Source organism: Felis catus, chromosome A1, assembly GCF_018350175.1.
Source record: "Felis catus isolate Fca126 chromosome A1, F.catus_Fca126_mat1.0, whole genome shotgun sequence".
Classification (NCBI taxonomy): domain Eukaryota; kingdom Metazoa; phylum Chordata; class Mammalia; order Carnivora; family Felidae; genus Felis; species Felis catus.
In genome coordinates this window covers 72,472,686-72,499,899 of record NC_058368.1, presented here as the reverse complement: position 1 = coordinate 72,499,899, position 27,214 = coordinate 72,472,686, and the positions used below count along the sequence as shown (strand labels likewise).

Here is a 27,214-nt window from a genome sequence, read left to right as displayed (position 1 = left end):
AGCATCCGGAAGAGTGCATCTAGACTCAAACATGAATTATGCTACTTGGGTTTTGCTACTGACTCTTTCATAATTAAACTACACTCAAGAGCATAAAGTTATGCAAGTCTGTCTCACCACTGTGACTATAATTGAATAGTAACATTAATCATACCCAGACTTCTGGCAAATTAATCAAATGAAGCAGTATAAGAGACTTTCCAGTCACCATATACTTCATATCTGCTTGCATTTTTAAGCTAAGAGTCTGTTATATATACATATTACATATACATATATGTAATACGTATATATATGACTCATATATATATGACTCATACATATATACATGTATATATAAAACTCATATTTCTTTTAAACTCCTTCAGTTAACTATTGTACAATGTAGGGCCTTAGGAAGAAATCCAGAGAAAGACATCCTAGCAAAGAATTTAATGTCCTTATAAAGCACTTTACATATGACCTCAAATATTTGCTATTTCATCCTTGAGACCATTCAAACCTTAAATGGCTCACAACTGTACTATGCCAGACCATTTGGTACTATTTACAAGCATCCACATGGCATGGATATTTTCAGCAGCATAGAGGCCAGAATTATTTTGAAACTTAAATAAGAAGCCAAAGAATCCCGCCTTTCCTCCTTTATCCAAATAAAAGGCATCACATGAGAAAAAAATATTTATGGAGAACCAATATCTCATCCATCTTAACTGTTATATTCCAAATGAAAGGATGCCATAAGTGAAGAATACATTACTTCGTACCCCAAACAGTCACTCTGCAGAAAGCAGAGCCTAGAAGAATACTTGGCTAGTCACCTGATTCTCATGAGGAATAGTCAGCTCTGTCTATCCGGTTAGCTATGCAAAACCAGAGAGTCTGTTGTGAAGGTGATTCAGAAAATAAAGGCATGGAGCCCATGAGAACAGACAGAAAATGTAAGCATCCAAATGAGTCAGAAAAGTAGCCTAAAGAAGTTAAGTCCACAGTCACCATCAGGGTTTGCTGCCACTTTAGCCTGTGACTTGCTAGCTCAGATACCTAGCTGGTGGCAGGGCCCACACTTAGAGTCACCTACCTCCATACCAATAACCTACTATCTTGCTTCATGACATGATGACCCTTTGCCTTTAAAACACATGGGTGTGACGAATGGATAAAGAAGATGTGATATATCTAGATAGATGATAGATAGGTAGATAGATAGATAGATAGATAGATAGATAGATAGATATCTCCTATATATAGCTATCTCCAATGGAATATTACTTAGCCATAAAAAAGAATGATATATCACCATTTGCAACAACGTGGATGGAACTAGAAGGTATTTTGCTAAGCAAAATAAGTCAGTCAGAGAAAGACAAATACCATATGATTTCACTCATACGTGGAATTTAAGAAACAAAATAAACAAGCATGGGGGAAAAAAAACAAAGATGCCGAGAGACAACAGACTCAGAACTGTAGAGAACACACTGATGGTTATCAGAGGGGAGAGGAAGGGAAGATGGGTGGAATATGTGATGGGGATTAAGGAGTGAACTTGTCCTGATGAGCACTGGGTGTTGCATGCAAGTGTGGAATCACTAAGCTCTACACCTGAAACTAATACTACACTGTATGTTAACTAACTGGAATTTAAATGAAAACTCAAGAAAAAAATATTTTAAAAATAAAACACATAGGTATGTGTATAAATATCCAGTACAGGTAATGTGTCCCTCAAGATGCTAATCTGGTTGCTAAAATCCTGTCATGTTACTACTTTGCTATCATGAATGACTTTTAATGAAACATCCACTTTTTTTTTTAATTTTTTTTTCAAAGTTTATTTATTTTTGGGACAGAGAGAGACAGAGCATGAACGGGGGAGGGGCAGAGAGAGAGGGAGACACAGAATTGGAAACAGGCTCCAGGCTCCGAGCCATCAGCCCAGAGCCTGACGCGGGGCTCGAACTCACGGACCGCGAGATCGTGACCTGGCTGAAGTCGGACGCTTAACCGACTGCGCCACCCAGGCCCCCCTAAAACATCCACTTTTGATTTGTGCTTGTGTTTTCCTATTCTGTCAGTAAATAAGTAAACCTGATTTGAGAGGCAGGAAGGAGAGAGAAAGATACATGAGAGACACTAACATATTTGTCTCATTCACGGAAAGATCCGAATCTTGGTAACTGTAGTTATGTTAAACTTGGCATTTCAGCAATGACATGGTGGAGTAGGCACTAAGCAAGGTTAACCTGGCATTTCTATGACATCATTTTAGCATATTTACAATCTGTGTTTACAATGTGTGTCTTTCTTACTAACAATTAACCTCCTAAGAAAATTATGAGAACAAGAGCTCTGCAAAGAAGTTGATTTTTCTGTCTCAAACCTATCACAACATGGGGAGAAGTGGGGGAGGGAGGATGACATTTGCCCCTAGGCTGTCACCCACTATTTTCTTTTTATTTATCATCAAAAGTGAATTTTCTTCTTGTTCCCTGCAAAATTTACTCTCTTGTTAACTCAGTGTTTCAGTGTTTCTCTTCATGTGGTTCCCTCTACCTGGGACACACTTTTTTCAAAATCATTATCTGTCTAAGGCTACTCATCCCTACAGACTCAATTCCAGCTCCACTCACTTCATGAACCATATCTATACCCAAATTTATTTAGAAAAGAGTATCTTCCTCCTCTTACTCTCAAGATACTCAATCCCTTTCCCACCACATTTTGTCACATTTACCACAAATACTTGGTGTAGGGAGCAGCAAACTTTTTCTACAAAGGGCTAAATAGTGAACATTTTAGGCTATGTGTGCCATACATTCTCTGTGGCAGCTATTTAACTCTGCCATTATAACAAGAAAGCAGCCATATGCATACAAATGAGCTTGTCTATGTTCTAATAAAACTTTATCTGTAAACACAGAATGCAGGCCTCCTGGTCCTAGTTTCCTGACCTCTGGGTTAGCATAGAAATACAATGTAGGGTGGTCAGTAAAAATCAGGTTGATTAAATCTTATAAACAACATCACTAATGAAAATAGGATGCATGGGTTAGCTATGTGCTATCATATGATTATATATTGAATATATCCATTATGCAAATATTGCACAAGGGCCAGTCCTATCAATTTTTAATAATATCTTATGTGTCCAAGAGGAAAATCATAGGGTTCTGATCAGCTATATGATCTTAAAGCCTAGACAAAATGATGAAATTCTGGCTCATTGGCTTTCTATTAAAAAGAAAATCTAGGGGCACCTGGGTGGCTCACTTGGCTAAGCATCCGACTTCGGCTCAGGTCATGATATCGCAGTTCGTAAGTTCGAGCCCTGCATCGGGCTCTGTGCTGACAGCTTAGAGCCTTGAGCCTGTTTCAGATTCTGTGTCTCTCTCACTCTCTGCCCCTCCCCCGCTCATGCTCGCTGGCTCTCTCTCTCTCTCTCTCTCTCTCTCTCTCAAAAATAAACATTAAAAAAAACATTTAAAAAGAAAATCTGTAGAGTATATGGTTCCGTGAAGATTATGGCTGATAGCCAGACCAGATTGTTTCTTATTAAAACTATCTGGTTTGCATTTTTATATTGAATAAAATTAAGTAAATAATTGCTAGAGCACCACACTGCCTCTTTCACTATGTGTTTAGTGTTTTAATAGAAACAAATAAATAACTGTAGTAACAAAATAGTCATAGTTGTCACACATCTCATTTTAAGCTCACTTAAAGAAATTGGGATTGAATTCATGTTCAATTTTCTAGTTTCATTTCAAATAGATTTTGACAATATTTGTTGCAGGCCTTATGAGGAAGTTTTCTTTGCCAAAGAATTTCACTGGTTTTCAATTTATCACATAAAAATTATGCAAAATGTAATAAAAATTGTCTATTTATTTGGATCAATTCCTATCTTTGACACAATATGCTCTGTTGCCATAGATAAAACATTTAAACAAGATCGTTGACTGGAACACACAAAAAATATTCACTCTATCTTGGAAGTGATACAGTATTCTGGACTACAGATTAGAAAAATCTCAGGTAATTAAAAAAATACTATATAATTTTCCATTGAAATATCTTCTACCATCTTTTAAAAACTCAAAATTATTAACTTCAACTTCTGAATTTCTTCCTCTCCTCTAGGTTCTGTTGAATATAAAAATAGCAAGAAGAAAGGCAAGATAAAATAAAGAAGGGGGAATAAGGAACAAGGATAATTATTTACCCACTGGAAAAAGGAGTCCTTAAACAATCACCTTGTATGAGATTGTCATTTCTATGAAATTTGGTTCTTTTAAATTCTTTTTAGCAATTCACTTCAATATATGCAAATTATGCCTTTAGTGAACGCTGTTTTTTCATATAAATGAGAGATTTAACACTGGATTTAATCAGGGCCTTCCAGGAAGCCACCAGTTCTGGGCACCTGCGTCTTTGGCCTCCTTGAGGATAGAAAATGACCCAACACACAGAAGTCCCGGCACCTCATGGGAACACAGAGAGAGAATGCTGGAAGCATCATTTTTACTTCTCTCTGTATCCCAAACTTTCTGTCTCTGAACTATCTTATAAAAAGTCATATAAATAACATTTACATTCCTGAGGTTTTGTGAAATATAGGATGCATATACAATTTCAGACATTCCAGTAAGTGTGCCTAAGTACAAAAAAAGCAAATAATAAACATGCTTTTCTCTTCCTAGGTACCATCCTACTATTATGGGTCATTCCATGACACTAGAACTAAAAGCCATAGTAGACAGCACAATGTGCTCAGAGATCCACGGAAGACTGCCTGAGGATCCACAGACTGATTTGTCATCATTTAATATGACAAAATACAGCCTTGTTTCTGGCATGATTTACCAATTCACTGATATTTTCCCCATTTGATACATCTCTAAAAGCAGCTCCTTTCGTTCTGGATAAGGAAGAGTAAGACGTTAATGTTACAGGGTTATTTCTTCTTCTCCTTTGGCTGCAGTCCTTAACAACTATGTTTGAAATGCTATAATTTACCATGACTATTCCTCGAGCACCAGATGATGTAGTGATCAATCCATCTAAACACTTAGAACACAGTAAATCTGAATCCTGCATGCTGTCTTGAAATACTGCGGGAAGAACACACTGGGTTTCCTTGTCTCTTGAAAACCGGGCATTTCTCACTGCAGCTAACTTATAATAAGATACTTAATTACGCCACTGAGAATTTTTAAAATAGAATCAAAAATCACAATAGGTGGTGTGGTGCTTAATTTAAATGTTTGGAGGTCTACTCTCTTAACAAATTTGTAAGTCCATAATACTGTATTGTTTGCTACAGGCACTATGCAGTACAGCAAATCTCTAGAACTTACTCGTCTTGTGTTGCTGTAATTTTATACCCATTAAACAAGTCCCCATTTCCCCCTCTGGCAACAACCACTCTATTTTCTGCTCCTATAAGTTTGATTATTGTAGACATCTCTCTCATGTTAAGTATCCCGAATGCACACACACACACACACATACACACACGCATGTACACACAATACAAATACACAAATACAAAGGGACACAAGGACATAATCTTGGATTGTGAGCAATTTAATCTGTGAGTATTCCACAAGATGAGCAAACATTTCTCATAAATTTTAACTTGACCAACGAGCGATGACTTGCAAATACCAGTAGTATGTGATGCTACTGGTGATGATCACATGATCACAACTGAGCCAATAGTTCTTGGAATTCACTTTGATATATGAGTGTTTTGGATTAAAAGCATGTTTCCAGAACGAATTACGCTCACAAACCAAGGTTTTACTGTATTTGGAGGCATAGATATATTTATGACCTTGATTGTGGTGATGACATCATGGGTGTATACATACGTCCAAACTCAATAAATTGTTTACATTAAATATGTGCTATCTTTCGGTTTATCATTTATACTTCAATAAAGCTACAAAATAATTTAGTAAAAATATACAAAGATCCACCCTCCCAAACAAAGTCTTTAAAATACGTTCATTGGAGGACTTTCCTTGTCTGTTCCAAAAAACATCTCTGTGCACATGAATGAGAAAAATTATGATTCAGTTGTCAAAAAATCAGAGTAAAAATCACATAGGTTAAAAAAAATACATGCCTAAAGGGAAACTTCTCTGATAAAATAAAAAGAAAATTTAAAGATGTCTTTTGCCAGTAAAAGAGATAAATTATCTCTCAAATTGAAAAATCTCCAGATGGTGGGAATTTGGCATGCTATTATTCTTTGAAAGTATGTTTCTAGCTAAGGGAATTGAACCAACTTGCTTAATTCATTAATTAAAATGTACTAATTGATAAAAATGAGGACATAGTTTCTATTTTCTAAAAGCTACAATATTAAATAATTAGCTTTAATTTATCATTCTTCCTCTACTTCCCACTTTCCCTTGTGGGAGTAAATGCTTATGTGTGTTTAAGGACTAAAACATACGCAAAACCTCTTAGAACAAGTCTGATGAAAGAAAACCAAAGGGCAGAGAGGACAAGTAAAAACATGTGAGAACAGACCAAACAAAAAGATGACTTAGACACAAGGACAAATGATGATCCAAAAAGGCAAATACAGCAAACACAAGCTTCTGAATAATAATGTCTGTAGATACATCATTTGTTTGATGATTACAGAAGTCAATGAAAGGAGTTTGATAAATGGTGAGCCCATAAAACTAAGAGCAAAATGTATTAAGAACAGCTTAGTATTGCAGTTGTCACCATTGGTGAGTGAAGGGAACCTTTGCTATGTTCCTGGTAGGAGGGTATACTAGTCCACTTTTTCTAGAGAAAATGATTTGTTTGGGTAATTTTTTTTATTGAAAATATTTATTATATTGGTATACATTTAGATGTACATTCTACATCTAAGAAAAAATTGTGCAAATTTTCTGCTACAAGAATGTAAATTACAGCATTTAGAACTTGAACAAAGTAAGAGATGATTTAGATAATCTAATAGAGGAGGAATGATTAGATTTGTTTGCTACAACTATACTAGGCAATCTATACTATAGATACTATACCATACCATACCAGACCAGACCATACCATACCAGACCATACCTTACTATGCCATAGATACTATACTACAACTATACTAGGGAACTATACTAGGTAATCTATACTATAAAGACTACACTATACTATATTATACTGCTATACTATTCTATACCATACTATGCTATAGGTACTATACTACAACTATACTAGGGAATCTATACTATAGATAGTATACTATACTATACTATGCTATGCTATACTGTACTATACTATATCTTACTATGCTATAGATACTATACTACAACTATACAAGGGAATCTATACTATACTATATTATATTTTACTATGCTGTAAATACTATACTTGTACTATGCTAGGGAATCTATAGATAGCATATGATACTATACTATACTGTAGATACCATAGTATAATATGCTATAGCTACTATACTGCAACTATATTAGGGAATTGATTATACTATATGATACTATATTATAGATATTATACTACAACTATACTAGGATATCTATACTGTAGATACTATACTACAGATACTACACTAAACTATATTAGGGAATCTATAGTATAAATCTATAGTATAAATGCTATACTATATTACTACTATATACTATCCTATCTTATACTATGCTATAGATACTATACTACAACTATGCTAGGGAATACGATGCAGCAACATCAACGATTTTGCATAAAAATGTTTTCAACAAGGAAATGTAGTCATTACATATTGCTCAACCAATTGGCATGTTAAAAGAACGAATACACAATCTAAAACAACAGTTCTGAAGTTGGACGGCTTGTAATAAAAGTCTGTATAAAAACTTGCAACTCTGGCACTTACTATGTAAGATGGCAAACTATTCAAATTTCCAGTTTCTTTTTCTGTAAAAAGAAGAATAATTATACATCCTACTTCATTGTGTTTGGGGGATATTAACAAATGACAATATATTCAATGTTCTTACCATTTTCCCTGTTGAAGAAGTACACATGAATGCTGTTCACAGAATAGCATAAATACATCATTTGCAAAATATACACATGCTTATTGATAGTGATAAGATATGCATATGGTTATAAACCTCAACTGTTTTTTCTCCTGATCTCTTGGAGTTTAAGCATGATTTTTTGTGTTTGCTTGTTTGTTTTAACTTCATTCGCTAAATTTTGGATGTGCAAGAGTATGAGTCAGGAGTTCTGTTGCAGTAACAAAAAACTGTAGTATCTCAGCTGCTTAAGACAGCATTTGTGGTACAGTTCTTCAGGGGTCAGCAGAGGTCTCTTCAATCCTCATTCAGAGACCCCGCCTCCCGGATCAGCGACCATCTCAAACACTGCAAGTCCCCACACGGGGACAGGAGGGATGGCAAATCTCTCACTGCCTCTCAAACTTCTGCTCTGGAGTGACACACATCAATTTTGCTCACACGTTTTGGCCAAAGCCAGACACCTACTCAGAAGGAGAACCTCAATAAAAATAAAAATTTATTCTTAGGTCAAGGAGAATTTAAAAGTAATGTGTAGCCTATCAGAAGCCATTTCAAGTTTTTGAGCAGAACGCTGGTAGAAGACTAGAGAAAGTTATCTCCTAGCTCCAGTCCCTGGGAGCAGAAATTAGGATGAGTAACTGTGTATCCAAATCGACTAGACGAGAGTCCTCTAAACAAAGATATATATAGGCAATAAGGAATCGAAATCAAGGAGTAATAAGGGTGCCTGGGTGGCTCAGTCAGTTGAGTGTCTGACTGTTCATTTCAGCTCAGGTCATGATCTCACGTCTGGCTCTGCGGAGTCTGCTTGGGATGGTCTCTTTCCCTCCCTCTCTGCCCCTCCCCCACTTGCACTCTGTCTCTCTCAAAAATAAATACACTTAAAAAAAAGAAATCAAGGAGTAACAGGATTAATAGAGAGTTTAAGAGATTATCTAAATTATTCCCCTATTTTCAAGATGTAATGATCACACTTAGTCATCCCCAGCAGAAGCAAGTGATCTAATTTAATTTCTGGTGCACAAATGCCTTCACCTAGCCCCTCAGGTGGACTACACTGAGGAGCATCAATACATTCTGCTGGGAGAATTTTTTTTTTCCTTGGCCCCAGCAAGCAAGCTGCTGAGGCTCTCCGTCTTGAGAACTGCTGGGCCCTGTAATTGCTTTCTTCACTCATGTAACCACAGCTGCAGTTGTCATTCATAAATGGCAAAACTAATCCTTTAAAAGTTTTCAGATTGGGCATTTGCTTTACAGCATCCAATGCCAATGAGTTTGCAGATGCAGCTGTGAGAAAAGAAGGGTCTCTGATCACTGGTCTGAGCATTCGACTGGCTCTCCTAAATCCTTGGTCTTCATTCTCAGAATCCTCATATTTTGTGATGGTTCCCTGGGAAATCACTCCACTCATCAATACCTTCCTTTCCCTGCAAGGACACTAGGGAAGCTTATTATTGATCTCTAAAGTACTCTAAAAAGCTTAAATGAAATAAAAAGTATCATAATTCTATACATTTATTCAACTCCTTTTTAATAAAATAAACTTTAAATATGTGCTATAAATATGTAACTGATACATTAGTGACTGTCTAGGAAGGTAAGAGACAAATGTGTGTTTGTCAGAGTTATCGAAGACTGACATTCACAATAATTAAAATCCACAGGACTTTTCTTGCACTAACACTGCATTAAAAAATTTAGAGACAAATGAAAAACAACTGGTAATATGTAGAGAGTGATGTTCTATGTTTGAGAGATACCTTATATGCTTTTCTTATTTTTCTATCATATAATTTGTTACTTTTAACAATGAATGAATGGATGACAGTAGTGTGAAGGACATTAATTTTTAATCGTTGTTCCTTTATTTTTTTTTTAATTTTTTTTTAACGTTTTATTTATTTTTGAGACAGGGAGAGACAGAGCATGAACAGGGGAGGGTCAGAGAGAGGGAGACACAGAATCTGAAACAGGCTCCAGGCTCTGAGCTGTCAGCACAGAGCCCGACGCGGGGCTCGAACTCACGGACCGCGAGATCATGACCTGAGCCGAAGTCGGCCGCTTAACCGACTGAGCCACCCAGGTGCCCCTAATCGTTGTTCCTTTAAAAGCATGACAGGCTTACTCAAGCTTTCTAATGACAATATTTTAAAGTGTTTTGTTGTTGTTGTTGTTGTTGTTGTTTTGTGAGAAAGAGAGAGAGTGTGGGGGAGAGCAGAGAGAGAGGGAAAGAGAGAGAATCCCAAGCAGGCTCTGCACTGTCAGCACAGAGCCCAATGTAGGGCTTGAACCCATGAACCGTTAGATCATGACCCAAGCTGACATCAAGAGTCTGGATGCTCAATCAACTGAGTCACTCAGGCACCCTGATGATATTTTATTAATGCAGACAGAACAGTAGTTCCCCTCTGGGGTTACTGGTGAAAATGGGGCAAGTCAGAAATAAAATCTCTGAAATGAAAATTTCCTTCTACCCATGCCCTAACCTTCGACTTATAACCATTAGGGAAACATATCAGAGTATGGGAAAATACCTACAGAGCAAATAATCTTAAGGACTTTGTCTTCTACATAAAGAAAACTCTAAGTAGTCAAAAAGACAAACGATTATAAAGAATGGGAAGGATGTAAGGAAACTGCAACTCTCAGGCACTGCTGGTGGCAATGTAAAATGGTGTCACCACTTGAAAGACAGTTTAGCTGTACCTCAAAAAGTTAAACAGAGCTACCATATGACTCAGCAATTCCACTTTGACCTGTATGTCCAAGAGAAATTTAAACACATACCCGCACAAAAATTTATTTGTGAATGTTCATAGAACAGTATTCGTGATGGTCAAAAAGTAGGAATGACCCAAATGTCCACTAAGAGATGGATGGATAAATAAACGTGGAAATCCACACAAATGAATATTATCCAGCCAGCAAAAGAAATGACGTACATGGATAAACCCTGACAACATTATGCTAAGTCAAAGAAAACCAAAGACAAACAGATCACATATTTTGAAATACCCAGATTAGGCAAATCCCTCGGGACAGGAAGTAGATCCTTGGTTTCTAGGGATTGAACAGAAAGGAAAATGGGGAGTGACTGGTGAGGAGGCACAGGACGGGATTTCTTTTAGTGGTGATGAAAATGCTCTGGAATGAGGTAGTGGTGAGGATTGCACAATTTTATAAATATACTGAAAACAGGGGTACCTGGGGGGCTCAGTTGGTTAAGCGGCCAACCCTTGGTTTCTGCTCAGGATTACTGGCTCTCTCTCTCTCTCTCTCTCTCTCTCTCTCTCTCTCAAAATAAACAAACTTAAAATAAATAAACAAATATACTAAAACCCACTAAGTTGTATGCTTTAAAAGAGTGGATTTTATGATATTTGAATTATATCTCAATAAAAAAATTCATTTCTCCAAAGACAAAACTGCAAAGCGAAATGAAATTTCTGGTCTAGCGCTCAGGTAAAAGAAAGTATTTCTCATTTTCCTCTTTCATGAACAAAATCTGTAATAATCTCAATGACTAGTTTCTCCAAAGGCATATTGCATATTAACTTTGCCATGTTCATGTGAGAGGTGAAATTGTTATTTCTTATTTTGATCAATGAAAATAATGGAACCAGCTTTCCTCTAGCTGCTTTTCTCCTCTTCCAGTGTGCCCCGATCTGGAACCAAGACCACACCTGAGGCTACGTCCCTTCTGAAACAGCATCAGCTTATTCGGCCATCTATTTACACAATGCTTTCTCAAAAGTCAACAACTTCCTCAGTGTAATGTTAATGAGTTTCAGAAATGTCAGTGGACAATTAAATGTCTCATTCAGAAAGTTTTGAGCAAATATCCAAACTTTTTTTTTTAAGAAGTGTACTCTTAATCTCATTTATCTATTTTGCTCATCCCTGACCCCACCCCTCTGGCAATCATCAGTTTATTCTCTGTAAGAGTTAGTATTTCTCTCTCTCTCTCTCTCTCTTTTTTAATTTGCTCATTTCTTTTGTTTCTTAAATTCCACATGAGTGAAATCATATGCTATTTGTCTTTATCTGTCTGCCTCATTTCATTTAGTATAATACCCTATAGGTCCATCCTTGTTGTTGCAAATGGCAAGATCTCATTCTTTTTTATGGCTGAGTAAAATTCCATTATATACATACATACATACATACATACATACATACATACCATTTCTTTATCCATTCATCCATTGATAGGTTGCTTCCATATCTTGGCTATTGTAAATAATGCCACAATAAACACGGTGGTTCATATATCTTTTTGAATTAGTGTTTTCATTTCCTTTGGGTAAATATACAGTAGTGGAAATACTGTATCATATGATAATTTCATTTTTAATTTTTTACATTTTTAATTAAATTTCTATTTTCCACAGTGGCTGTACCAATCTGCATTCCCATCAACAGTGCACAAAGGTTCCCTTTGTTTCCCACATCCTCGCCTACACTTGTTATTTCTTGTCTTTTTTATTGTAGCCATTCAGCTAGGTGTGAGATGATATCTCATTGTGGTTTTGATTTGTATTCCCCTCATGACGAGGGATGTTGAACATCTTTTCATGTGTCTGTTGGCCATCTGTATGTCTTTTTGGAAAAATGTCTGTTCAGATACTCTGGCCATTTTCAAGTCAAATTATTTGTTTGGGGTTTTTTTGGTGTTGAGAGTGCAAGTTCTTTATATACTTTGGATACTAACTCCTCATGGATAGATCATTTGCAAATATCTTCTTCCTCTTCCTTTCAGTAGGTTACTTTTCTGTTTTGCTTGTTTTGTTTCCTGGGAAAAACTGTTTTTTTTGTTATTGTTGTTGTTTTTAATGTAGCACTGAACTAAACTGAACTGAAATTGAACAGACCTCAAAGCTAAACTGATCATGTAAGAGCATGTAGGTGTGGGCATGTGTGTGCACCTGCACGCATACAATAGAGAGGGAAAAAGAGAGAGATTATATTTCTCCATGTACTTTCAGTCATGCAAACTGGATGTATTATTAGTTCTGAAAAGACTAACCTTTCCATATTCAGGGATCTCAGCTATCTGTTAAATAAGATATATATGAATTGAGTGCATTTGACTCATAGGAGGTGGTAACAGGCCTGAGAGCCCTCACTTACCCCTTCCAGAGCAAGGTAGATCCGAGCTTCCTTGGCACCTTCTGATGCTCTCCTCTACTGACAGTGGGCAGGAACGTGGGTGCTCACACTTTTTCCCATACCAGCCTACTTTGCAGTCACATCTTCCACAATTACACTGTCCGTGACCTTCACAATGAGAGTATAAAAAATACGAAAAAATAGACAATGAAGTCAGAAGTCAGAAATGAATGTTTTCTTTTCAACAATGAATATCACAAATAGCCAGGATCTTCGTTAACACCATATTAAACATTAAAGCAAAGGCACATTTTTCTCAAGTTCTTTAATACCTGGTTTACATTGATTGATCATGAGGAGTAAAGAAAAGCAACAATTCCCTATAAGATAGATGGGTTCGTAGGGCTATAAACTTGAATCCATCAAAATCCAGGTGCTTGCGATTGCATTGGTCTGCTGGGGCCTAAATGGAGTATGTGATGGATTTGGTAATTAATTCATGTGGAGGAGAGCCATAGGAAATTGAAAACAATTTGCTTTTGAAACAGGTCTTATCTTGTAGAGGACCCCACACTTTATTTTCATTACCATTTTTCTACACACGACATGCTTAGCCTAGAGACGCTTAGTCTAAAACAAGTAACGTCTGTGGAGTTCACATTCCCTGAAGATCAATGTAGTATACACAAAAGAGGTCAGGAAAGATATTAAAGTTCTTTACACATGGTCACAGAGCCTGTAAAAATTGTGATGAGCAGTGGCGTGGTAAAGCAAAAAAAAACAAACAAAAAATGGCCTACGTTATCAATCAAATAAGTGGATCTAAATCCTGGTCCTGCTATCTATAGAGTAGGGCTGGTCTAATGTCAACTTCTCTGAGACTTAGCTTCTTCATATTTTTTTGAAGTTTATTTATTTATGTTTAGAGACTGCGCATGAGCAGAGGAAAGGCAAAGAGAGAATTCTAGGCAGGCTCTGCACTGCAGGGCTCAAACTCATGAACCTGAGATCATAACCTGAGCCGAAACTGGACTCTTAACCAATGGAGGTGCCGAGGCGACCCTAGTTTCTTCATTTTTAAAGAAGATAATAATACATTATCCACATTTATCAGAAAGTACATAGTATATCTTAAAATGTTACATAAAAATGAGCTATTGTTATTTTTATTCATTTGAGTCCACATACGTAAACAAGTAGGAATAGAAAGGAAAGCAACAGAGTTGAGCTTTCCTTAACTCCTAATCAGCATTCAGATATTCATTATTACAGAAGCAGAACACTGTGGATTTCTATAATTGCTGCAAAAAATGCATGAAAGGATTTTAAAGGAAGTGGAATTGTACTTTTTTTTTAAGTAAATCAAAGATAATACTAATGAATGAAATTCCATGCTCTTTCGTTTTTGGCATCTGATATTAATATAAACCATACAATAAGGAAATTGTCCTTCAGTGAAGACTAGTGTGTTTTCTCAATAGTCTGTGAGGTGTGTGGGCAGATATCTATCATTTGAGTTGGAAGAATTGGACAATCCACATATCTGGATGCTTTTCACCACCTATTAACCTGGTTCATCATGGAACGAATCATAAAATCATAGGTCAAAGTGGAATGAGATCTTAGGGATCACTGAATCCAAGTTTTGCATTCAATGCTACATCCAATTCAACATACATTTATTGATCACTCACTATGTAACAGACTCTAAACAACAAATTGCTGTTTTCCTTAGTACTCTGCCTTTGAGATCATCATTTTAAAGGAAACGAAAATTAAGATTGCTAATAAATATGCATCACATGTCAATGGGATCACTTAAACCTTCAAATATCAGAGTTTCTATTGTACTAGTTTAACTTATTGGCAGTTATATTCCAGAGGTTGTTGGACTTTGTGGCTCTTTGTTATTATCCTAGAAGTCCTTACCCTTCTTCTCAACCCTCATGTAATTTAAAGCCAAATTTCTAAACAGAGCCACATTGCAAAAACATAGATAAATAACAATGCTAAAACAGATTTCAATATTTGAAGTACAACGAATCCTGCTTTTTATAGAAGCCAAATTCTTGGAGACAAGAGGTCTCATTTTGAGGACAGTTAGATCTGTCATGAGGATATTGAACAAAGAACAGAACACGCTGCCATTTGTGAGAGACGAGCTGACACTTTAACAATAACAGTGAACAACAGGGTTATGGTGAAAGGGGAAAAAAGCTTTACTCTTAAAAGTCTGAAGTAGCTGGGAATGTTAGAAAAAAACACCCAGTAGGCAAGGATGCCAGGCAATCCCTAACTACCCGGGAGAATGCCCTCACACACCTGGTGGGCAGGCCTGGTCCCCAGGCGTGGAACGAAGCAGGAGCCTGTGTGGAGGGAAAGCAGTGACCGAGGACAGACCCTTCTCAAGTTCTGTAGCTGGAATACAGCCTTCAGAGCAGCCACTGTTTTCTATCTCAGGTTTGTTCACATGTCAACATTTCAAACAAAATTGGTGGCGGAATAAAAAATTCATGAAGGCGGTCAGAAGTTATGAATAAGAGGTTTTTAGAGTTAAGATCTGGTCCAATGAAGATCAAAAGAAGTCAGATGAACTATGAATGCAGTGACACAGTTTGAAAAAAAAAAAAAACAACGTGGCTGCTCTAGACCTAGAAGACGAAATCTCTGAAACTCTTTCACCTTTATGCTCCAAATTCACTTTTGTTCTCTTATTGTTTTCCTCACTCAGTGTTTAATCTCTACACTTTCCTCCCTAATGTTATGCGATTTTTCTATCCCTTTGCTATATCTGTGCTCTAATACAATCACTGGGGGTGGGGGTGGGTGGGTGAGCAGCCTATGTGGTCCTATATCTCTATTTCCTGTGCATTTAAAGCAGCATCATGAACTTTCTCAAGAATGAGTCCTATAAATTTATGCATCACCCCCAGGCATCACCAACTCCAAGCAAAACTGGGAAGAACACATACAATGTGTCCTCACTTTTGCCACTTGTGTGATGAGCCCTACCTAACTTCCGGAGGCTTCCCCAGCCTCAGCCTTCACCCAGTCATCGAGTGTTATTGAGGGTCATTGACCCTCAGGAACCCCGCTGTAGTCTATTGCTTATGCACTGGAATGAATTAATGAGACAGTATCACTACTGTGATTGGTTGCAGACGGAAAGCTTTTGCCTTTAAATAGGAAAGTATCACAGTGGGGAATATTATCCAGTTCAGGATGGCCATAGCTCCTCCCCAAATCACCCACTTATGAGTCTTCTCTACACTATGCCATCTGAAGTCAATATCAATTGAACAAGTTTGGGCTGAGGAAGTAAGAGTTATTAAAATATGAATCATATTTCATATTTAAATATTTTTCATATTTCAAGCGTCCATAATGAATGAAATTACTGAGAGTCAGAAAATGTACGGCAATGGCTCTAAATGGTGATAGCAGGGATATAGACTGTTTCTTAAAGGTTCCATTGTTTGGGGAAAGTAGAAACACCTAAATCAAATATCCCAGTGAGGATCACAGAGAAGCAAATGTGGAAGTAATAAAGCAAGGTTTAAATAATTCTAGTCTAATATGATGAAAAATAGTATTGACAGCAGTATTGTGAATCTAAATGTTTATTAGTGATTAAGTTAAAGCATCAAGCTAACTTTTACTTTCACAGTAATGAAGATTTTGTCCTACATCTTTCAACAATTCCAAATCATGTGCTGTCCAAATATATTTCAGAATATTATGGATCTCACTTTAAATGAAATTGTACCTTTTCTATAAAATCCTTTATGATATTTCATCAGTGGAATTAGGAAATCACTTAAAAATGCATGGTATTGATATCAGATTCTGAAGCCGGTATTGAGCCTTTCAGAGGAGACAGGAAATCGTAAAATTAAATAGTAATTTCTCTCCTGGAGTTACTAGTTTCTCAAGTGCAGCATAAAACTTATGCCAAAGATGGAGAGAATGAATTATTTTATAGGGATAAAATGAAAAAGATGAAAATGCTTGGTTTTGACATATAAAAAAGAGTTTAGAAATGATTATTTGTTTAGCATGAAAATACTTTAGACTGCCATAATATACTACAATAAATCTTTTCTAAATAAATAGTGAAAAATGCATAAAAGAAAAAATTATATCTGTGTTTTTAATCTAAATATGTCACTAGTCTACCTCCTGGCCCTTATCTCCTTTTATCTTTCAAATGAAAAAATTAGAAGTGAATTTTACCAAACTGAAATTTCATACTTCTGTGTTAGTTTTTTAAATATATAGGTTGATTGATCAATCGATAGGTAGATAGATATGGCTTCCAGGAGTTAATTTCATGGCTTCTAAACAGTATTCCTCTAAACTCTGAAACTCGGTAAACAGAGGATCAACAAATACAGAATGTTGTTGTTTATCCTTGATACAAAACATGTGAAGAATTCACATTAGGGAATAGCTCTCAGAAGACCTATGACCTGCATTAAACACACACACACACACACACACACACACACACACACACACACAGCAATGGAAGAACAACACGGTGCCTAGCATTGGTAAATGGGATGGTAGCCCCATCTGTACCACATGGTCAGGCAGTGGGCAGCATGGCTAGACGCTACGTGGCACCATGGCCACGTTGAGCGTGTAGGAGCTGGATAGGCTCTCAGGCCATTACAGGAGAGGGTGTTGACACTGAAACTTGTTTTTTCCTTTGTAATCACTGTGCTCTTTTGAGTGAAGCCATTTCAGAAATATCAATCCACGGCAAATGTAGTTGCATCCATTCCAGACAAATGTTCTTTTGCTGTACAGGACATTTCTTTCTTTTATAATGATCAAGACTGCTCATGAACTGGAATCTGACTTTTTCAGGTAGCTTCTTACAAAGCAATATGAGGACCATCAATAGGAAAAGTTTGGGGGAATAAATTAGATCTAACTAGTACTTGCTACATTTGATATATTTGATTTTTTTTTCAAGATAATGCAAACTGAATATACTTAATCATTTCCTTCAGTTTCTTTCCATAATGCTTTGGTAATCCACAATGATAAATTTCCTCACATAATACAGTTCTTTCAAATGATTCCACTTTCCAAATTAATGGAACTCTAAGCCAGCACTTTTTCGGGTAGAGAAGACAAGTTGAAAGATCAAGTTTAAGGTCACACAGCAACATATTTTAACAATTATGGGATTTGGGGAAATAGACCAGAGTGTAAACAGCTATCGGGAATAAAAGTTATTTCAGAATCAGGAAGTAAATTCTGGGGGGCAGCAGCTTATATAACTAACAAAACAAACAGTTGGCACACTTCAGGATGGCTGGTCATGCCCTGGTCATTTTAGTGACACTCAAATCCTGTTCACAGTAACATCTTTGAGTTGTTGTGGATGTGTGTGTACACGAGTGTGTGCATGAATTATATCTGTGTATGAAGGAATTGGTACACACACACACACACGTACACACACACACACACACACACACTATGTGGATGATGAGCAACAAATAGAAATGAAAGAAGAGGGGCGCCTGGGTGGCTCAGTGGGTTAAGCGTCCAACTTCGGCTCAGGTCATGATCTTGCAGTTCATGGGTTTGAGCCCTGCATCAGGCTCTGTGCTGACAGCTCAGAGCCTGGAGCCTGCCTTGGATTCTGTCTGTCCCACCCCATAACCGTCAAGAATAAATACGCATTAAAAAAGAAAGAAAGAAAGAAGAAATAAATAAAACTGATTTATTTGGAGCAGGGAGCAGGTTTTAAAATACTATCTTCTGAATCCATGATGTAGCAGATGTAGTAGGCACAAAATATTCACATTTCATTGTATTACTGAATAGATGAATGGACAGGTGGAAATGAATGAATACAATGAGAATGTCAATTAAAAGAGCAACCCACCAGGAGAATCCCTGGGACTTAAATAAGAGGAACACTGTCAGGATGGTAACAATGGGAGCTAAAAATAAAGCTGCATTTCAGCTGAGCCTTATTACCTTCCAGCCTTACATAAATCACTAGAGAACATTGACATAGTTGGGTTACTTCTGTCTCCTAACACAGAGGCACCAACGTGGCACCCTTCCTGTAGTGCAACTCAGACAGGCAATTAGGAAAATTGTGGAGACTAATAATTCGCTAAACAGAATGTACAGAATTCAACAGATTTAGTGAGAATGAAAAAATACTGGGGGTGGATACCTGCCTCACTTCGTAATGACATGCAGAGAAGCTTAGTTTTATAAGAATTTGAGCATCCGGAGTAAAATTGAAGAATTTTGTTTGCATCACTTGGAGATTAAATTACACGAATACTTAGGCTCTGAATGTGTTTCCCGATGACACTTAATGGCCATGTGAACTCTGTCAAGTTAATCTTTCTGAACCTGTTTCCTCTCCTGTTAAAATGCAGATAACAATGTCTCCCCCTCTGAATTAGGGTGAAGGTAAAATGGAATAAGGTGTTTGAAACAGACTAAAAGTGTGGAGTCTCAAAGCAAATTTCTTCTTCCCTAAATTCCTTTTTTACAAAAACGTTTATTTATTTATTTTGAGAGAGAGGGAGAGTGAGCAAGAATGGGGGAGGGGCAGGGGGAGGTGTGGAGAGAGAGAATCCCAAGAAGACTCCACGCTATCAGCGCTGAGCCAGACTCGGGGCTCCACCTCACCAACCGAGAGCAAGAGTCAGATGCTCAACCCACTGAGTCATCCAGGAGCCCCAAATTCCTCCTTTGTTTTTAAAAATTTTTTAAAGTTTTTTGTTTTTTTGTTTTTTTGTTTTTTTTTATATTTGAGAGAGAGAGAGACAGAGCGCGAGCAGGGGAAGGGCAGAGAGATGGAGACAGAATGTGAAGCAGGCTCCAGGCTCTGAGCTGTCAGCACAGAGCCCAACGCAGAGCTCGAAGTCAACCGACTTCAGACACCCAACCGACTGAGCCACCCAGGCACCCCATCCAAATTCCTCCTTTTAAATGTGGGAGGCTGGCTGTGGGCACTGCCCATGCTCAGTTCACTTCAACAAAAGAATGATAAAGTCACGATTGCAGACTGATGTCTGAACCAGCCCCCCTTCCCACACCCAGGGGTCTACCCCCGCAGCATGGAGACCCCGTGTAAAGGGGTAAGCACTCCTCCTCAGCTCCTCCCATGACAAACCTGACCAACCACAGCCATCACTGCCCAACTGCTTCACTGTCCCTGAAATCTCCACGGATAGGGAGGATTGGAAAATGTGAGAAAGAGGAAAATCGGGCAGAATAAGGAGGGAAGGAAGAAACGAAGGGGAAAATTTCAGGTTCCAAGGAGACCTCCTGATGACCTTCACCTGCCCAACCTACTGGGGTAACTGAGCCCAAATGACACGCAGTAGGGAATCGTGCTCTTATAAAAGGACTGAAGTGTCCACTGAAGTGTCATTGTCCATCTTCACCCTGTGAGCCCCCTCCCTCACAGTGAAACAGAACAGCACATGGGACCCTGAGCAGTCACTATAATGTAGCAATTCTGAATTTTTCAACCCCACTCCAAAAGCAAGGTCATGGGTTGATCAAGGATGAACGTCCCCTATGCAAAAACAAAAACAAAAACATTCTATCAGAAAGTCCCAAACTTTATAACTTTATATAGATAGCCTGATTATCTCCTTCATTTCCCCATTTAAAATTGTATGAATTCACGTTTTATCTCACAGACAATCTCAAGGCAGCATTCTTACCTGAACCCCAGTCTTAACCCCAGTCTAGTTTTAATTACCCACTCCATGTGTATGGACTCCATGTGTACCTGAACCCCTTCCTGAACCCCAGTCTAGTTTTAATTACCCACTCCATGTGTATGACTCCAACCTCACATTTAGCCCTGACCCTTCAGGCTCACACACTCAACAGGCTGAAAAAAAAATATATCAACTTTGGGTCACCATTGGTCCCTTATGCTCAATATATCTAGAAATGAACTTGACAACTTCCTGCTATGTTCCCCATTTCAGTAAATGGCAACAACACTTATCCAGACAACCAGACTAGGCACCTGTGACTGTAGCACTTTGCTGCCTAAACCCATCATTAGCTCCCCATTGCCTTTGGAATAGGGTCCAGTTCCACAGCAAGGTAAAAAGACCACCAGTTCTGTGTCTCGCCAGCTTTCCCTTCTGTCACTTGGGCATTCTGGGAGTAAATAAAATGATTCTAGTCCCCTGCACAGATCACACACCTCTACTCTCTTTGCCTAGGACATGTTTCTCTCATTTCTTTTTACCTGCAAGCCTACCTTTGAGGTAGGGTAGGGGTAGACATGTGCATGGGGATACAAAAATGTCAGCAACGCATGAGTCATATGTCACCACCTCTGTGAAGAGCCTCATCACCCTAAGTAAAGTGTCAAATAAGCCCACGCCCAACTTTCTCTACATATCTCACTTATTCAGTTTATTTGTTGCATCTCCAGCCCACTGGGATGTAAATTCCATGAGAGGGGGGATTTTATCTGTTGTGTTTGTTGCTATATCCCCAGCATTATGGCCAAATGAGTAACAAATGCATGACTAAGCAAATCTCCCATAGCACCGTGTATTAAAATTACATGTTTATGTGGCAGTTTTGTCATTATTGTTTTTTAAAAAAAATGTAATGTTTATTTTTGAGAGAGACAGAGACAGAGCGTGAGTGGGGGAGAGACAGAGAGAGAGGGAGACACAGAATCCAAAGGAGGCTCCAGGCTCTGAGCTGTCGGCACAGAGCCTGACATGGGGCTTGAACCCATGAACCATGAGATCATGACCTGAGCCGAAGCTGGATGCTTAGCCGACTGAGCTACCCAGGCACCCCATGTCATTATTGGGTTTTTTTTGTTTGTTTGTTTCATATTTTGCTAAACAGTAAATTTCTTGAAGGTAGAAGCTACGATTTTTTGTGTTTGCATTTTTGTACCATAATATCTCACATAGTGCCTCCAGCATAGTTGGCTCTCCATAAATGTTTGTCATATTAAATTCAAGTTTAAACGAAGACTTTTTTCAGTAAGGAAAGAACCTTTACATTTCTTCAGATTCACAGACCTCTTTAACATTTTGATTCTGTCTCTTAACTGTGAGGTCTTCCGCAAGTTATGGAACTTCCTCGAACCTCCATAACCCCAATAGTAAAATGAGAAAATATCCCCACCTCATCGACTTTTAAGAAAAATAAGTGCAACGACCTGGAAAGTGCTTAGCACAGTGTCTGGCATAGAGACCTACCCAAGAGATGCCAGCTGTCTCATTTCCATCGTGCAGATGATGGGGATAATAAAGAACACTCGTATATAATGAATAACAGAGAAAAATCTGCAAAGGGCATTTCCCCCAAAGAATAGTGTTGACAAAATGTTCAGGAGACTCTCCCGAGCATCAGGGATCATCAGAACAGGGAAACCCTTCTGGGAGCACAGTGTTAGCAGCAGGCTCCCCTCAGCCAGGCCAGACAAGCCTCTGCGGCTGTGGAAACGTGATTAAATAGGGCAGCTCTTTCATTTCCCTTTTGCTGGCAAACTTCCAGGAGACAGTGGAGTTTCCTATCTACTTACACACCAATCAAGCAGTCAGGCTTAAAAAGATGTATGTATATATGTCTCTGTCTTCTGGATTGTCAAATATGACTGGACTGAAAATCCATAACTCCATTTTTGCTCAGTGACACTTTTTCAAACAAATCCAACCGCTTTCTTTTTTTTCCTTTGCACCGTTAGAAGTTCTGGCAGAGTGTGTTTTGCCCTTTGCACTCAGGCTGCAAGCTCTGTAAAGTCAGAGGTCATGTTTGTCTCCTTCACTGCCAGAGCCAGGAGCCCAGATGCAGTCCAGACCCTGGTAAACGGTGTCCGCTCTATAAATGTTTATAGAATAATATTCTGGAATCCAATTATTGATATTTAATCCTACACTAATCTGCGGAATAATTTTAATATATAAATTATACTAAGGAATTAATTCATTAAAATATCCTTGAGAGGGGCACCTCCAAGGTGACTCCATCAGTGGAGCGTCCGACTTCGGCTCAGGTCATGATCTCATGGTTCATGGGTTCAAGCCCTGCATCGGGCTCTGTGCTGACAGCTCAGAGCCTGGAGCCTGCTTCAGATTTTGTGTCTCCCTCTCTCTCTGCCCTCCCGCACTCACACTCTGTCTCTCTCTCAAAAATAAATAAACATTAAAAAATAAAATAAAATACCCATGAGAACCATATTATCTGAAGTTTTGTAATATATGACTGCAGCTGTTCTCACGGTCTCCATCCTGGACACTGTCACCTGGACTGCTGGTTTCGTAGGCCTAGAGATGAGCAACCCATATCAGTAGCAGATGGCTCTCCTTGGGGGGAGGAGTTAGACTAATTTTAGGAAAGTGAGCCCTTTCATCCCTTGTCTTGGCCCAATGTGTAAATTCTCTGAAGACTTTCCAAGGCACCAATAGGAGCACTGTGAATATCAAACGTTTTCCATGCACAGATTCAGTTCTCTTACAGTTTTTGTGAGAATCAGAAAGAAGCTTGAAAATAGGGAAATGAATTTTTTTTTAATTTAAAAAAGTGAGCGAGGAGAGCACATACCTGAACAGAAGTCATCAGAGTATCTGTCATAGACGGCCCTACAGTCCCTTTCGTCACACTCACAGGTGTCCCCGTGAATATCTCCCCAGTCTCCAGTTGGGTCAACATCGTGGCAAGAACATTCACCACACACACAAGTCCCTAGATGAGAAAACAATTGTATATGGTTTTAGCGAAGAAACACCATGAAAGAAAGCATCTTACATGTTGCTTTTTAAAATCTTTTGCTTACTGTGTATTTGGAAAATACATATACTGGATAAAAACATTCTACAAAGGAAAAACACCATCTAATGTGTACAGCAGAGATTCTTTAATAGACAAAAGTTATTTTCTGTGTCTATTATTGTGTGGGTTGTGGGATGTGCCCTTAGCACAGTAGTGGTTTCTTTCCAAAACAGCATCAAAACAATGAATACGAGTTAGAATCCTAGCCCTCAAGAAATCTGCAATCTATCTGACAAAAGAAAGCTACTGGATGACTGTAGGGTCATGTACCAAAATGTAAAAGGTGGTTGTGCCTGGATTTTTTAAAGTATCTGTATCTGGGGGCACCTGGGTGGCTCAGTCGATGGAACGTCTGACTTCGGCTCAGGTCGCAATCTCACAGTTCATGAGCTTGAGCCCTGCATCGGGCTCTCTGCTGTCAGTGCAAAGCCTGCTTCAGACCCTTTGTCTCCCTCTCTCTGCTCCTCCCATGCTCAAATACTCTCTCTTTCTCTCAAAAATAAAATAAACATTTAAAAAAATAAAAATAAATAAATATCTGTATCTATATTTTAAAAAACGAATACCCTTGGCTTTCATAATAGTATAACTGATGTGGGTGCAGGGGATAAGGATAGGTATATGCTAAGGTGAGTCCAACCTGACACTGGATAAACGATTTAGGCAATACAGGACACTTGTTCTATCCCTGATTAGCTGTGTCTACAACAAAGGTTTTCTGGTCCTTGGAGATGGGCTAACAAGGAAAAGGAGGTAAGCCTGTGCAGGGATTGGTGTCTCTCTCCCGCCCCCCACCTTCCCCCCCACCCCGGAAACAATAATGAGGAAGAGTGCCAGGGGAGACGCGGATGGTTCCTTCTGAGAAAAAAAAAAGACATATTGCTGTGCCTCCTCCCGACTTGCCTTCAGGAACCCCCGAAATCTCACTGCTACCCAGCCTCATTTGAGCATGCTGCCTCCCAGTCTGCTCTGCCAGATCTCCAAATCAGACAGCTCCAAGTGCAGGAAAGGACAGGCAGAAGGTGAGACCTCAGGGGTTGGCGAGTAGTGTGTGTCTCTCTCAGAGCCCACATATCCCTGCTGCAGAACCGGCCCTGATCCACAGCCCAACCATTGCCATTTTTCTCCTCTTTCCTTTCAACATCTCACGGGAACACAGCCCAAGATTCCTATACTGACATCATGACAGTGATGACTGGACCTATTGAATAAGAAGGACGCAGACAGAAACATGTCCTTATATAGAAAAGGAAAACATAACATGAATTAGTGGGCTATATAGTCAGACCTATTCTGCATACATTAAAAAGAGGACTTTTCTTTATAATTTTTCTTCCAACTTCAGGCCTTTTGCTTTCCTTTCCCTATGTATAGAAATTTGGCCCATTTTACTCTTCTGCATTAATTTCTTACACCATTTTTTGAAAAGAGAAAATTGGTTGTATGTTAAGGTTTCCCACATAAGCATTACCTGATAAAAAGCACCATTCATTTACAGAAATTAAAAAATATAATTTTCCAACTTTCCAGACTTTTATAATATTAAAAGAAGGAAATATGGGGGCGCCTGGGTGGCTCAGTCAGTTGAGCATCCGGCTTCGGCTCAGGTCATGATCTTACAGTTTGTGAGTTCGAGCCCCCCGTCGGGCTCTGTGCTGACAGCTCAGAGCCTGGAGCCTGCTTCCAATTCTGTGTCTCCCTCTCTCTGCTCCTCCCCTGCTCATGCTCTGTCTCTGTCTCTCTGTCTCTCTCTCTCTCTCTCTCTCTCTCTCTCTCTCTCTCCTTCAAAAATAAATAAAAACACTAAAACAAAAATTTAAAAAAAAAAGAAGAAGGAAATACGGTCACTTATATATACCTTCAGGCAGGCAACAAATGGTCCAGCATAGTTCTCTTTTATCTGCCAGTACAGCTAATAAGGGGAAAATGACAAGTAATTTCAAGGATTTATAAAAAAAAATGTTTATTTATTTATTTTTGAAAGAGAGAGCAGCGGACGGGCAGAGAGAGACAGGGAGAGAAAGACTCCCAAGAAGGCTTCATGCTGTCAGTGCAGAGCCCGACGTGGGGCTCAAACCCATGAACTGTGAGCTCATGACCTGAGCCAAAATCAAGAGTCAGATGCTTAACTAACTGAGTCACCCAGACCCCATGTGTTTTCAAGGAGTTTTAAAAAGCATTTAAATAAAACTAATTTGATTTGATATCAACAGTTAGTTAACTCACTTTAAAGGACATTTTAGCAATACCAACATATTCTTAAAATTCATATCGAAAGTCAATCTAAATTTTATCTGGTTGTCTGACACATAGTTTCTATACCTGTTCTATATCATTTGTATTATTGCAGATAAAAGTGACTCCAGATCAATTCAGTATTACAACCAAGCCTTCGATTTACTCATAATTAAGACAAAAGGGTTTCTTGAATGTTCTCTAGATAATTAGATGCTCATGCTGTAGATGGTTCTGTTAGTCAAGAGACATTTAACAGAAGTATCTACAAGAATTGCCTTTTAGCTGTACTATGCTATTTCTGGATGGCCGCCAAAGAAATTACAGTCCCTATGTTAACTATTTGTTCAGTGAAGCTTAAATAACTACAGCAACTTTCTTATCTTTCTGCTTTGTTACTCAATAAAAAATAAGAAAGAGAAGACTGTTGGCATTGTAAATGTTGACTTACATCGAAGTCAAACACTATAAAAGACGACCTCCCCCCACACCCAAGGAAATACAAGGAAAAGGAGGGTTAATGAGGAAGAGCTTTGTTTTCCTCCCAATTCATAGTAACGTGGATGAATGACCCACCTCTGTTACTGCAGATTTGGCCATCTGGAGATGTGCATCTTCGCTTGCTCTCCCAGGGGGTGATATCACACTGGAATTCACATTTATCGCCATGCCAACCAGCCTCGCAGTAACAGTTTCCACAGTAACACTTTCCATGGCCTTTACCCAAAATGAATTTTATAGAGTGAGGCGGGGGGGGGGGGGGGAAGCAACTTTTAAAAGCAAAATTAACTTTCTACCTCTTTGTGATCATTTTTGCCTTTTGAAATAATATACCAGCTCTACAATCCTTGCTTAAAACAATCAAGTTATAGATCTGTCCCCCGCACACCATGGTTGCGCATATACCTCCATAATCGTACACAAAAAGCAAGAGCAAGTGTCTTGTAACTTGTCCTAGCCAGGTAGCTGGTGAAAATGAAAGAAATTTGAAGAAATGACATGAAAGAATGAGACAGGCT

The 27,214-nt window shown here is 38.5% G+C and overlaps 1 protein-coding gene across 2 annotated transcripts in view; it reads right to left on the bottom strand.

Annotated features, from left to right (window-relative positions):
• The window catches only part of ITGBL1 (integrin subunit beta like 1), a 207,323-nt gene that overhangs the window by 86,013 nt on the left and 94,096 nt on the right, over positions 1-27,214 (bottom strand). Inside the window, exons 5-8 of one of the 2 annotated variants that reach the window (XM_019829193.3) lie at positions 26,772-26,912; positions 23,733-23,873; positions 13,170-13,316; positions 5,574-7,932 (exon numbers count right to left, since the gene is read on the bottom strand). In XM_019829193.3, the coding sequence (XP_019684752.2) occupies positions 7,751-7,932; positions 13,170-13,316; positions 23,733-23,873; positions 26,772-26,912 (611 nt within the window). In that variant the 3' untranslated portion in view covers positions 5,574-7,750. Of the gene's footprint in view, positions 1-5,573; positions 7,933-13,169; positions 13,317-23,732; positions 23,874-26,771; positions 26,913-27,214 lie in introns of those variants that run through there. The other variant, XM_011280788.4, reaches the window with a different exon arrangement.